This window comes from Danio rerio, chromosome 18 (genome assembly GCF_052040795.2).
Source record: "Danio rerio strain M-AB ecotype USA chromosome 18, GRCz13ab, whole genome shotgun sequence".
In the NCBI taxonomy this organism is placed as follows: domain Eukaryota; kingdom Metazoa; phylum Chordata; class Actinopteri; order Cypriniformes; family Danionidae; genus Danio; species Danio rerio.
In genome coordinates this window covers 51,504,783-51,520,000 of record NC_141038.1, presented here as the reverse complement: position 1 = coordinate 51,520,000, position 15,218 = coordinate 51,504,783, and the positions used below count along the sequence as shown (strand labels likewise).

The following is a 15,218-nucleotide window of genomic DNA, read 5'->3' as shown; positions in this document are numbered from 1 at the left end:
GAAACTTTTACTCACAAACAAAGTGCAGCACTCCTCAGAGACGCGGTAAATGAGCTCAGCATGCTGGATCACTCGATCCAGAAGCTTTTCCTGAGAGATCGAAGCACATCGAGATCCAGCGTCATCCTTACAGTCCAGAGGAACCGCACCCGAAACCAAAAACTGACCCAGAATCAGCAGACACACACACACCTGCAGAACTGAGCAAACACACAGAAATTCAATACAGCAGTAACAGCCCCATACACATACTTCAGTTCAATTTAAGTGCATTTGTATAGCTTTCTTTGGACATACATATACTTTCCTAACAGCTTACGGTGTACTTACTTAGAGTTTTTGTCTTGTTTCTAGTCCAAATATCTAAAAATTCCTAAATCAAGAAGCATTTTCTAGGCAAGCAAAGCATAAAGTTTTGTGTTAAGAAATAATCTGCCATCAGGGTAAGCAAAATAATCTTGTTTTTCCTTTTGACATAACACGTTTGACGTTCAACCTGGGGAAACTCATCCCGAGGCCCCTAGAGATTATGCAACACCATTGATGCGAAGAAATGATGCCATGGTTTCCATAATCCTGGACCAGGCCGTATCCTGAGCAGATGCAATGGCGGGGATGGAGGAGCACAGAGCATGGGACTGATTCCTGAAAGACCCCAGTGACACACAAGTCTTCGCATTGATCCCGTGGGCCAGCCTGAACACCCACTGGTGACCTCTTCACATCTGCAGTTCTCCACGATGGACGTCCAGCGTTCTTCAGCCTCCAGCGCCTAGACTGTAGCTCTGCACAAGAAGCTTGGCCAGAGGAGAAATGGTCGAGCTTGCTTTCTCTCAAGGTTTTTTCTCCTTTTTTTTTTTGTGGAACAAATATATAAAGTTTGCTCCTTGCCACTGTCGCCTCTGGCTTGCTTGGTTTGGGACTTGTGGAGCTGCACATTGATGGTTTTACTTTTCAGTGTTTGGACTTTCAGCAGGGAAAATTAAACCACACTTAACTGAACATTGTAAAAGCTCTATAGACATAAACATGACTTGAATAAGATTACTTTTCTTACCCTGTTGGCAGATTTCTTTGCTTGTTGGGAAAACTCACTTCATTTTCATTCAGTTCATCTTTATTTCTATGTAGATTGTGTCAAAGCAGCTTAACACAGAAGTTATGTTAAATTGAAGCGGTGTCAGTCCAGATTTCAGAATTGAAGTTCAGTTCAGTGTGGGTTAATTTTCACTGCTGAAAGTCCAAACACTGAACAGCAAATCCATCACACATCCGCACAGCTCCACAAGTCCCAAACCATGCAAGCCAGTGGCGAGGAAACAACTTCACCAATTGACGAAAGTGAAGGAAAAAAGGACTCAAGAGAAATCTGGCTGAGTTGGACATGACCATTTCTCCTCTGGCCAAACTTCTTGTGCAGATCTGCAGTCTAGGCGCTGGAGGCTGGAGAACGCTGGACGTCCGTCATGGAGAAGCTCACCGGCGGGTGTTCAGGCTGCCCACGGGATCAATGCGGAGAGTCATATTTTGGCATATTATTTCTTAAAACAAGACATTATGCTTTGCTTGTCTAGAAAATGCTTTTCGATTTAGGAATTTTAAAATATTTAGACTAGAAACAAGACAAAAACTTAAAGTAAGAAAGGCTTTTCAGTACTTAATAAGAGTCTTGTTTTTAGAAATACACAAGATGAATAATCTAACAATGAGGCAAGAAAATTAATATTCTTCCGAGAGAAAGCTAAATAATTTTGCTTCCCCTATTGGCAGATTTTTTAGCTTTTTAAAGGAAAATATTTACTTAACTTTGACATATTTCTTAAATCTACACAACATAGTTTTGCTAATCTTTTCTTGCTTTTTATTTTAAGATTTTTTTAGATGTTTAGACTAGAAACAAGATGAAAACTTAAAGTAAGAACATCTTTTTTTTAAGGCTAACCACATTAACCTTAATAGTAAAGCAAAATCTAGAAAGCTGCTATAAAGGTATGGCAAAAAAGCTATACAAATACACAAATTGAAATGTAAATGTTAAGAATTAAAATAGTTTTGCTTTCTTTAGAGATCCCTCTTTGGAAAATAATAAAGAAAAATCGACTACTATTTTAAAAAACTAACAGTAAAATTCTTTAGAAAGAGCAAATGTACCTTTAACCGTGTTCATTTTTGCCCAGATTTCTCAATGGTCACTTGCCGACTTTACAAACACACACACAACACACACTCACATACACAACACAAGCCCAGCGGCTTTATAAAGCAGTGGATGGTGAATTTATTCATAGAGATTCAGAAAATCACCTGCTGGAGTGAAAGAAAAGCCGTGGCCTCAGAAAACTCCACAATGACACCAAAAATACGACGCTTTTTATTCATTAATGGGAAAGAACTAAAAATACAGATGCTCAAGATACAAGCAGATTATTTATAGTTAAGCTCCGGTCACGCTAGCTTTTACAAATGCTAAAGTGGAAAAAAATAACACTTCAGAACGGCTGAACTTCACAGGTAATCACAAAAAATAGCAATTTTATATGACTTTAAATAATAATACTAATACTATAACTAATAATAAGAACAGTACTAATAATAAATCTACTACTACTACTACTACTAATACTACTATTACTAATAATAATAATAACAACAATAATAATGCCTTACATCTCTCAAAATGTATTAAATCAAAGTAACATATAATTAAATAAATATACTTTTAAATCTGTATTTTTAGTATCTGTATTTGTTTTATTTAAAATGAAAAAAAAAAATTATATATATATATATTATAATTAATTTAAAGTATTTTTATTGTATTTTTCATTCAGTTTTTTGTGATTTTTATGTAAAAAAAAAGAAAAGTAGTATTCAAAGGTTTGATAGAAGCAAGCATTATTATTATTATTATTATTATTATTATTATTATTATTATTATTATTATTATTATTTAAAAGTTATATAAGATAATTTATAGCATTATTCAAAAGTTCATGACATTTAAATGTCCTTTTATATTTTGTTTTCTTTTTTCGACTCCTAATATGTCAACATTATTATTATTATTATTATTTACATGCAGTATTTACAAGTTTGCAGTAATCTTTTTTTCCACAGGTCAGCATTTATATTGTCTAAAAAACATCTGCAAATTTTTCAATTGCCATACATGATATGATGATATATATAAATATATATATATATATATATATATATATATAATGAAAATAAAAGAGTAAGTTATATATATATATATATATATATATATATATATATATATATATATATATATATATATATATATATATATATATATATATATATATATATATATATATATATATATTTGTTCCACAACTTAAAATATGTCTCTTAAGCAGCAGAAGAAAAATGGTACGTGAGCTGTCACTGGGGTAGTACTTTTTCAAAAGGTGTAAATTTGTATCTAAAAGGTTCATATTAATACCTTAAGGACACATATTGTACCTGAAAAGTACAAAAGTGTTTCTCTTAAAATTGTTGGGTACTAATATATACTTTTAAGGTACCAATATGGACCCTTTAAGTCCAAATGTGTATCTTTTGAAAAGGTACCACCCCAGTGACAGCTCGCATACCTTTATTTCATAGTGTACATAGTGAAAAGTACTATAGGAATAAGGATGAGCTGAACTATTGCAGCAACAAAACAACATATTGGTGATTCTGCACAACTTGTCTATGTGATTAATAATTATAAAGCTATATTTTTGCTCTTTCTTTGTATAAACTATGTTTAAATACATCTTGTAATCCCTGGGATTATTTTATTTAATTATTGCTCATTTTTTCTGATTAGCACATCTTCAAAGTGTGTTTGTATGCTGCTGCAGGGAGGAAGACGATGATGTTGAGTTTCGATGAGCCGTTTTTTTTAGCAAACAAATCTCTCTCTCTCTCTCTGAAGGAATAATCCACATACGGACAGTGAAAGAAAGCGGAATCAGGTGGGCGGTGGGCTTCATTACAGCCTCAATATTGCAGTTCTCCTCTTGATAATGATGTGTCCTACATATCCGAGTCCCCAAACCACACAAATGTGGCTTAATCCAATTTGAGTATTAAAGCCAGTGATTGAGTCGCTACATTTCAGAATTAGCGCCCACTTTGTTGGACTGATTTACATTATAGCGGCAGACAGTATATTACAGCTGTTTGTATGTAAACTAAAGCACCCGCTCTATAATAACAGCTTGAAATTATAGATTTTTTTTGCTCCATTTTTAGGGCAAACCAGAATGTTCCAGAAAATGTGTCTATTAGATAAAAAAAAATAAAAAGTAGTATTTTATTTGCCAAGGATGTGATTCTCTTCACTACTTGAACTTTAAATAGACTTTACTGTAAATTAATCAAAAACATGATAACAGTTTCAACAGTTTCAGCGCTGCATCAAGAATCCTCATTCATCTATAAGCAAAATCAACACATCAGCTCAGGACTACTGTGGCAAACTGTGGTTTGTCAAGTACAACAATACGTACATCAACAAATGCCAGTGAAAACTGTACTGTGCCAAAAGGAAGCCCTATGTTAACAGTGTCCAAAAGCACTGTCAACTTCTCTGAGCTCTGAGGCATCTAGGATGGACCATCACACAGTGGAAACTGTGTACTGTGGTCAGATGAGTCAGTATTTCAGGTATGATTTGGGAGTAATGGACGCTGTGTGCTCCAGACCAAAGAAGAAGAGGATCATCCAGACTGTTACCGGTTGTGTTGGTGCCCCGGCAAAGGTAACTGGCACTTCATTCATTCATTAATTTTCTTTTCGGCTTAGTCTTTTATTAATCCAGGGTCGCCACAGCGGAATGAACCGTCAACTTATCCAGCACATGTTTTACGCCGCGGATGCCCTTCCAGCCGCAACCCATCTCTGGGAAACATCCATAAGCACTCATTCACACTCATACACTACAGGCAATTTAGCCTACCCAATTCACCTGTACCGCATGTCTTTGGACTGTGGGGGAAACCGGAACACCGGAGGAAACCCACACGAATGCAGGGAGAACATGCGGAATTAGTGTTTATTTTGGAAAAATCCCCAAAACAAAACAATAAAAACTCAGAGGAACACATTAAATAATGTTTGTTGTATTGTCTGCAATACAAGTCAAATTAAATTTAGAAATCACTACTTTCTTTTTTTATTTATATACAGTTGAAGACAGAATTATTAGCCCCCCCTTTTAATTGTTTTTTTCTTTTTTAAATATTTCCCAAATGATGTTTAACAGAGCAAGGAAATGTTCACAGCATGTCTGATAATATTTTTTCTTCTGGAGAAAGTCTTATTTGTTTTATTTTGGCTAGAATAAAAGCAGTTTTGAATTGTTTAAACACCATTTTAAGGTCAAAATTATTAGCCCCTTTAAGCTATAATTTTTTTCTATAGTCTACAGAACAAACCATCATTACAAAAACTTGCCTAATTACCCTAACCTGCCTAGTTAACCTAATTAACCTAGTGAAGCCTTTAAATGTCACTTTAAGTTGTATAGAAGTGTCTTGAAGAATATCTAGTCAAATATTATTTACTGTCATCATGGCAAAGATAAAATAAATCAGTTATTAGAAATGAGTTATTGAAACTATTATGTTTAGAAATGTGTTGTTTATATATATATATATATATATATATATATATATATATATATATATATATATATATATATATATATATATATATATATATATATATATATATATATACAATAATAATTTACACTAATTTTGTAATATATTTGAATATATCAGAAACTCATTAGCAGTCTTGTCCTTTTGTCCTATAGAGGGGAAGTGAATCAGACTTGTGATTTTTCAGGGTCACTGCAATTCAAAAGGCTTTTTCCTCAAGACCAATGAGAGCGAAAGGCTGAGAAACAGAAGCTGAGTGAAGATTGACACTCACGCCGCACAGATGTCAGAGAAAGGATCCTTATTTGCACCTGTAGTCCAAAACATCCTGAACTTTCCTGACCTCCTGATCTGTTAATCCAGCCTCAATCTCCGCTTTAACATGCAGGAGGAAACTGTGGGCTTTAAACACATCACCTTAATATGCATGCCACTTTGTGGAAATAGATCAAGTACAATTTTTATTCTAAAAAAACAACAACAACAACTGATGTTAAAAAATGTCTTCTGGCTAAAATCATATTTCAATTAGTTTAAATATAATAATAATAATAATAATAATAATAATAATAATAATAATAATAATAATAATAATAATAATAATAATAATAATAATAATAATAAAAAATAAATAAATAAATAAATAAATAAAAATAAATAAAACAAAAAAACAAAACAAAACAAAACAAAAAAACAAAACAAAACAACAAAGCTACTCAGAAATTACAGGGAGTTTTTAGATTTATTTTAGTTTGAATATAATAACAACAATAACAACAACAACAACAACAATAATAACAATAATAATAACACAAAAATAAAATAAATCTAAATAAAATAAAACAAAACAAAAACAAAAAAAGTAAACAAATAAAATAAAATAAAAAACAAAAGAAAACAACAAAGCTACTCAGAAAGTACAGATAGTTTTTAGAAACTGGTAATTTTTGTAATTTTTACAAACTCCACAGAAACAATTCTAAGTCTGGTAAAAAACAAAAACACACAGGTCCTAAACTGAGTTAAACATACAATGGCCATAGAGTTTTCTTATAAAATATAGTCCAATAATATTTGTTATGGCAAACAAAATAAAATGTTGCATTTTACATAGTTAACCTTTTTATGCATAAAACAAGATCAAACAAACAAGCAAATTAACAGATAAATAACTGGTCTATAGTCCAGCCATGAATATTAAAGAGTTTGTTTCTTTTCTTTTCTCTTTTCTTTTCTTTCTTTTTTTTTTTTTTTTTTTTTTTTAGAAATTAATCAAATTCATTGAAATAGTTCATGCTGAGATTTAGTTTTGCCACATGTATTTATTTCTTCTGCTCTAAGGCCTCATGCGAAATATACAAGATCTAAATATCATGGAGATCATCAAAATATTAATGCAATCAAGTGCGCAATTATTTTATTAGCAGCAGCTATTATCTCTCCGAAAGCAATCAATAAAACAAACAAGCAATAATTACAAGGTCAAATGACTCCTACATTCACTGAGCTCAACGACAGCAGGGAAAAAACTTTAAGACTTGATTCAAAGCAAATGGCAAGATCACTTACTTGAAAAACTATTATAATACATGGACATCAACCTTTTATTCATACAGATACCTGATATGTGGCAATAAACAGAATGCAAACTATATATATATATATATATATATATGGCCATACTGTATCTCATGTAGTTTTCTGTACGGGTGAAAAGTACATTGCATATACATTAGTTAGTGTCCTCTCTATTCTCAACACTTTCTCTGCTTTTGATTCTGTTTGTAATGTAATAACATGCACCTTTTGTAAAGCTGCTTAAGAAAAAAAAATATTGTGAAAATACAAAACGAAACAAAACATCAAAACAAAAAACAAAACAAATCCAAAGATCACAAACAAACAAACTAACAAACAAACAAACAAACAAACAAACAAACAAAAAATAACAAAAACAAAGCTAAATAAAACATAAAAAAACAAAGCCAAGCAAAACAACAACAACAAGCAAACAAATAATAAAGCAAAACAAAACAAAGGAAAAATTAACAAAACAAAAAACAAGCAAACAAAAAAACAACAAAAACCAAAACTAAACCAAAAAATTAAAAGCAAAGCAAAATAAAATAACCAACAACAAAAACTAAGGTAAACAAAACAAACAAACAAAAATAACCAAGCCACAACAACAGCAACAAGCAAACAAACAACAAGGCAAAAAAACCAATTAATCAAAGCAAAACAAAACAACAAGCAAACAAAAACAAACAAAGCAAAACGAAACAACACCAAAAAGCAAACAAAAAACGACGACAACAAAAAAGCAACAAAATGCAAATGAGCAACAAAAACAAAGCAAACCACAGCAAACTAAAATAATAACAGGCAAACAAAAAAACAAACAAAAAAACAAAAATATCAACAAAGCAAATGAAAACAAACATAAAGGCTAAGCAAAATGAATTTAAAAACTAAACAAACAAAAACATTAAAAAAAAAACAAATAAACAAAGCAAAAGTTAACTGAACTAAACTAAAATAAACTAAACCAAATAAACAAAAAACAACAACAAACCAAAACACAAAACAAAGCCAATTAATTTAAGCAGAGCAAAGCAAAGCAAAGCTAAGCAAAACAAAACTAAAAAAAAAAACAAGCAAACAAAAAGCAAGCAAAACAAAACAAAAAGAAAACAAAAACAAAACTAAGTAAAAAAGCTAATGAACAACATCAACAACAACAACAAAAAAAAAAACAAAACAAACAGAAAACAAGCAAACAAAAAACAACAGCAAAGCAAAAGAAAAGAACACAAAAAACTAAGCAAAATTAATATAAAAAAAAAAACCCCGAAGTAAAACAAAACAAAACCCCATATGATCTTCCCTGCACATATTTTGTGTTTGTATAAGTGGACTAGCAGTCTGATCTCAATCACAGCATGCCTGAGCCAAACACATTTAGTATTGAGGAAAAAATAAGGTCCACAGCTATTTCTAAAATTCCACCAACTCTTATTACTATTATAATTAATCAATTGCACCAGTTTGTTTTATTTGAATTTCTTTATTTTTATTCAGGAACTCATGATGGGAGTGACTCTTTTTATTTATCTCACTATGTTTACTAAATAAATACATAAATAATACATTGATTTCAAAACTCATTTGCACCAGTGGTTCACTGACACTTGTACGCAATGAACTGCATCACTCACAAATTATGGTGAGACTGGCAATGTGAACATGCTACACTTAAGAGGTTGAAAAGAAGCTTATCAAATCACTTTTTCTTTCAATGGGTGAAGTCTGGCCTGGGCTAATTCATGTCAAGAAACGGGCAACATTTCCACTCCAAATGCAAAAAGACTCGAGAGCGGAGCCACTTTAGCCCTGAAGAGAGCTGAAATTGCAGAAACACACATGAATATTTATTATTCCCAGACATTCATGGCCAATTACTGCACAGTTTCCTCTCCTTCCTTCCTGGGTTTGATTGACATGCTAACTAATCAATCTGGGTGCTATCAAATTTATAATTAAGCTTCATTGGGCGTTGAATGGTGTGTTACAAGTGTGTAAATGCATCTCTGTGCGTGTTGATAGTTATTCAGATTAACTCAGGCTTGCACGTTTTAAGCACAGCCCCCTGCAAATGAAAACAGAGACACGACCTTGAAAAGAATATTTTGAAAAATCTCACAAGAGTTTCTGCAGAGTCAACAGATGAGATAAACAAACATAACACACAACATCAAAGCAGTTTCTTTGCCATGAAATAAAATACATCCATAAGTAAATGAATGAATGAATAAATAAATAAATAAATACGAGAAAAAAATTGACATAAAATAAATACATAAATAAACTAATTAATCAATGAAACATTGAACCAATGAATAAATAAATGACATAGCAAATAAAAATAGGATAAAACAAACACATACATAAACAAAACTAATTAAAAATGAGATAAAAATAATAAAATTAAAAACTATAAATTATATAGCATATAAAATAATAATAACAACATTAAAATAAAGTAAAAATCAGATAAAATAAATAAATAAATAATAAATAAAAGAAGATAAAATAATAATAAAATATATGAATGGATGAATGAATGAATGAGACAGCATTTAAAATAGGATAAAACAAAATAGTAAATGAATGAATGAATGAATGAATGAATAAATGAATGAATGAATGAATGAATGAGTGAGTGAGATTCAGATATATAAATGAGAATGATTTATATCCATGATAAAAAAATCCATATAAAATATCCATACAAAAAAATTAAATGAAAAATAAAAAATAAGAAAAAGTAAATAAATAAATAAATGAGATGACATATTAAAATAGGATTAAATAAACAAACAAATAAATAAATAGATTAACTAATTAATAAATTAATGAATCATTAAATTAATCAACAAATAAATTTGATAGCATATGAAACAAGATAAAAAATTAAATTTAACAAATGAATGAATGAATGAATGAATGAATGAATGAATGAATGAATAAATGAGATAGCATATAGAAAAGATAATAAATAGATTAGATTTAGAAAAAGATTATAAAAAATTATAAAAGAAAAAAATTATACATAAATATTGGATAAAATAGATTTACAAATATATAAGACGGCATATAAAAAATAAACAAGGTAAAAATAAATAAACAAATAAATAAATTAATTAATAAATAAGCTGAAAAAAGTCTTTCTATTAGGATTTGACGAAGCATTTCAAGAATTAATTGTTGTTTTGAAATAAAATAAACATTCAATTAATAATTAATAATAAAAAAACAAACAAACAAACAAACAAACAAACAAATAAATAAATATGATTAGTTGTTGTTTTAAAGTAAAATAAAGTAAAATAAAATAAAACAAAAACATGAATAAATATCAATTAATTAATTAAATGATTTGAAAGCAGCCAATGCATTGTGTTCTAATGAGGATTTGCTGATACAAAAATGCACTATGTGTGTTTAACAATGTGATACCAATTATCACCATAGGCGAATATGAGAATGAAGAGTGATGAAATTATGCATCTTCATGACGGCTGTAATTAGGTCATTCCGCTTCCATCTTCATGCCAGCCAAATAAAAAAGAGATGTGGATAAAACGAATGTCTAATGTACTGAAGGAGTGGCCTGTTTTAATTCGGGGAAGGAAATCTTTTTATGTTCTAATTAGCATTAGTGCCTTTGGAAGACGCTTAGCAACTCAAATGAATGGATTCTATGGACATGTGCATTAAAAGTCTCTACTTTGCTCAAAGGCCCATTTTAATTAAAATTCGGCATTAGTGCATCACGCTTCTGAGAATGCTGATGGATTTTTAAAGGGATAGCAACTTTAAAGCTCAATGCATGACGTTAAAAATTAATAAATTTAGTAGAGAAATGTTCAAGTTATGGGATAAATAAATCCTTTAATTCACATCCACAACACTTTCCATTTAAACACAGAGACTTTAGATTGTTTCTGGACTTTTGCTGGTTTGCAGATCGTTTTTCACAAAACAGAAATCCTGTTTAGTTTCAGTTGAATTAAAAATGATTAGCCCTCCTGTGAAATTTTAATTCTTTATCTAAGTGCTGTTTAACAGAGATAACACATTTCTATGTAAAACAGGATAGTTTGAATAACTAATTAATTTGGTCTTTGCCATGATGACAGTGCATCATATTTTACTAGTTATTTTTGCAAGATCCTACGCTGTAAAATATCTCTGTTAATGAACAGTTTCTGTATTTAAGGTCATTTCTGTTTATTTACGTCTGTGAATTGCAATGCGGGATGTTGATCTCTGCTCTGTCAACTTTTGGTGTTGAAAATTCAACCCTACAGGGAATTTAATTTACATTTTATTCATTTGAAATAAAATACTGTATAATAAATAACATAGAGAGAAATAAGTATTTAAAAAAGTTTATAACAATGTATTTGTAGCGTAATATACAACACAAACCCAGACAATATAGCACTGCAAACTGTTAAACATGTTCATAAAAGTTCACTCTTTCAAACTTTTCAAGGTTGAAAGTGGTCGGAAGAAAGCTCAAGATCTCCTAATGCAATTTATAGGCAGAGATAAAGAGGGGAGAAAAAACAGGAATCACAAAATATGGAAAAATGCCAGTTTATGAATATTTTTATAGTATTCAAATTAAAGTCCAATTTAAAAGTTTCACTATGCTAATTAGGTTAACTAGGCAAGTTGGGGTAATTAGTAATGTATTATATATATATATATACACTTCCATAATGGAAGGCCCCCCCAAAAATTCTAGTTTTTCAAGGACAAAACAAAACATAAAAAAAAAACAAAAAAAAAAAACAAAAAAAAAAACAACAACAACTTGTAACATTTTAAAATAAGGTTGTATTATTTAATGATAGTTAATGCATTTGCTAACATCAACAAACAACGAACAACACACTTACTACAGTATTTGTTCATGTTTTTTAACAATAGTTAATAAAAACTGTTGTTCCTTTTAGTTTGTTAACTTATGATGCATTAACTATTGTTAACAAGCATGAACTTGGAAGTTAGCAAAGCATTAGTAAATGCTGAAGTATGATGATTAATACATGCTGTACAAGTATTGTTCATGTCAGTAAATGAATTACCCCATGAAGCTTATTGTAAAGTGTGACCCATTTACTTATGTAATAAAGAGGATTCAGATTGATGTTTGGGCATTACTATTGATGTAAGCAGAATCGTGTTTAGTTGTGTACATTAGGGCTTTGTAGAATGCAAATACAATAAACAGATGATTATTCAGGCCTGAGGCTCACAGTTGAGGTCTAAATGATGAAGTTCTAGGCAGAAACATCTGGCTGTATAAATGTGTGTGTGTGTGTGTGTGTGTGTGCATCTATTCAAGCGTCCAAACAACAAACCCATCAATCAATCAACCAAGCAGCAAACACTGTGGGCCTAAAAATAAAGAAAGGGAACTGTTCTATGAGCTGCTATGTATGCGGTGTGTGTGAGGGGTGGGGTTATGGAGAGATTAGCTAGATGACAGTTCTGGGCTAAAGATGCATTACCGCTTCACTTCCAGAGTAATTAGGCTTTCTGTGTTAAAAACCCAAACACCTACTCCTCATCTCGAAACTTCTTTCTTGCCCTTGTACTTCTGTCACCTTCAGGCACCATACTGTAAAAAATAGATATATTTTTGCTGGACTCAATATAAATATTTAAATATGCGTTGAATACTTGTTGTATTGTTATTGCTGTATATAATAATAAAACATTATTTCAGGGTTAAGAATATAAATTTACAACCTTTTAGAAGAATGTGTATAGAGATCATAAAAAAAGAAATAATAAATTATAAATTTATAAAATAATATATTAATAAAATAATAATAATAATAATAATAATAATCATATTTATTATTATTAATATTCTTGTTATTAATTTTTATTTTTTACTATATCAATTATTATTACTATTATTATTATTATTATTATTATTATTATAATAAGTAGTAGCAGTAGTAGTAGTAGTAGTAGTATTACACCAATCTATAAGGGACTAATGGATGTATTAATAAGGGAATGAATGGACGTATATTAATATTACCAATATTATTACGATTATTACTACTATTATTATTGTTGTTGTTGTAATAATAATAATAATAATAATAATAATAATAATAATAATAATAATAATGATGATAATTATTATTATTATTATTATTACTTTTATAATATCTATTATTATTAATAATATTAGTATTATTATAACAATAAAATCTATACTAATAACAACAACAACAACAACAGCAACAACAACAACATAAATAATAATAATAATAATAATACAAATAATAATAATAATAATAATAATTATTATTATTATTATTATTATTATTATTATTATTATTATATCAATTCTTCTTCTTCTTCTTCTTATTATTATTATTATCATTATTCTTATTCTTATTACAATAAAATCCATAACAACAACAACAACAACAACAACAACAACAACAACAACAAAAACAACAACAACAACAACAACAACAACAACAATAATAATAATAATAATAATAATAATTATTATTATTATTATTATATCAATTCTTCTTCTTATTATTCTTCTTATTATTATGATTATTATCATTATTCTTATTATTATTACAATAAAATCTATAACAACAACAAAAACAACAACAACAACAATACTACTACTACTACTACTACTACTACTACTACTACTACTACTAATAATAATAATAATAATAACAAAAACAGATATGTATTTTTTTGTAATCAAAAAAATGTTGGTTACAAAAAAACAAAATAAATAAATAAATAGTGTGTATCTAAGTGCTTATTTGTTTATTTTTAGTTGTTTATTATTTGTATTATAATTATTTTAGAATTGTCAAAAATCAATATATTCTTACAGTTTTTTTATAGTTTGAAAATTCTAAATATATTTTATTCATTTGTATTTTTTAACCCAATGAGGTGAGCCTTCTGAATCCTAATCTGCGATGCTTTCTCTCCCTCCAAAGTTAGACATACACAGAAGTGATCATCTGAGGAAAGAAGGCTGCAAATGAGATCAGTCACAAAGATACGCTTTCCGCACGCCACAAAGATATGCAACCGCACAACCAAACCGAAGCGTTCAGATTCAGAGCGCAGCTGGAGTCGCCACGTCTGTGTTTAGACTCCCTAACAGACAGATCACTCAGAAGTGCACACTTTTCCTCCGTCTCCACTTTTACCTGTATCTTCTTTCTGACGTGTGCATCTGCCTGACTCATGTTTCCCTCAAAGAGAAATCTGAAAAAGAAAAAAGTGGCACAAATAAAACATGTCGTCTGCCCTCCAGGACTTTCAGAAACTCTAGGGCCATCTTTGTGTTTGCATTAGGTAGAGGAATTCTATGGACATGTGCATTAAAAGAAAGCTGGAAACCTGTGTACCTTGATTTCCGCAGTATTTGATTGTTCTACAATGGAAGTCAATGGTTACAGGTTGCCAGCATTCTTCAAAATATCTTCTTTAGTCATTCTTCATCAATGGAAACCTCAAGTCCACTGGATATTTGAAATTGCTCCATGATGATGTGTTTCCCTCTTTATGCACTGAAGCCGGCACGTTCCCTGAGTTTTTCCAGCAAGATGGTGCACCACCACATTATGGGTGTCTGGTCTGAGCATTCTTAGATGAACAGTTTCCTGAGAAGTGGATTGGTCGTCGTGGGCCAATTGAACGGCCCTCAAGGTCTCCCAATCTGACCCCTTAGACTTCTATCTTTGTGGTCATCTAAAGGCAATTGTCTATGGTGTGAATATACAAGAAGATACACATTGAACACATTTTATAAGTGGTCAGAAACTTGTAAATAACTCAGGAAAGAATAAAGTTACGTTAAAACAAGCACACCATTGTTTTCCCAGTGAAATTCCCAATAAGTTTGATGTGTCACATGACCCTCTTCCTATTGAAAAAAACTAAAGTTGGATCCAAGATGGC

At 30.2% G+C, this 15,218-nt stretch overlaps 1 protein-coding gene across 2 annotated transcripts in view; it reads right to left on the bottom strand.

Moving 5' to 3' along the window:
* smtla (somatolactin alpha) overlaps positions 1-14,881 on the bottom strand; it is a 24,610-nt gene extending 9,729 nt beyond the window's left edge. The window contains exons 1-3 of one of the 2 annotated variants that reach the window (XM_087292623.1): positions 14,666-14,881; positions 14,465-14,522; positions 16-200 (exon numbers count right to left, since the gene is read on the bottom strand). Coding sequence is in view for 1 of the 2 variants with exons in the window: in NM_001037706.1 (NP_001032795.1) it covers positions 16-200; positions 2,152-2,167 (201 nt within the window). In the remaining variant the exon portion in view is untranslated. 2 annotated transcript variants of the gene reach the window in all.
* Between the last annotated feature and the right edge of the window lie 337 nt (positions 14,882-15,218).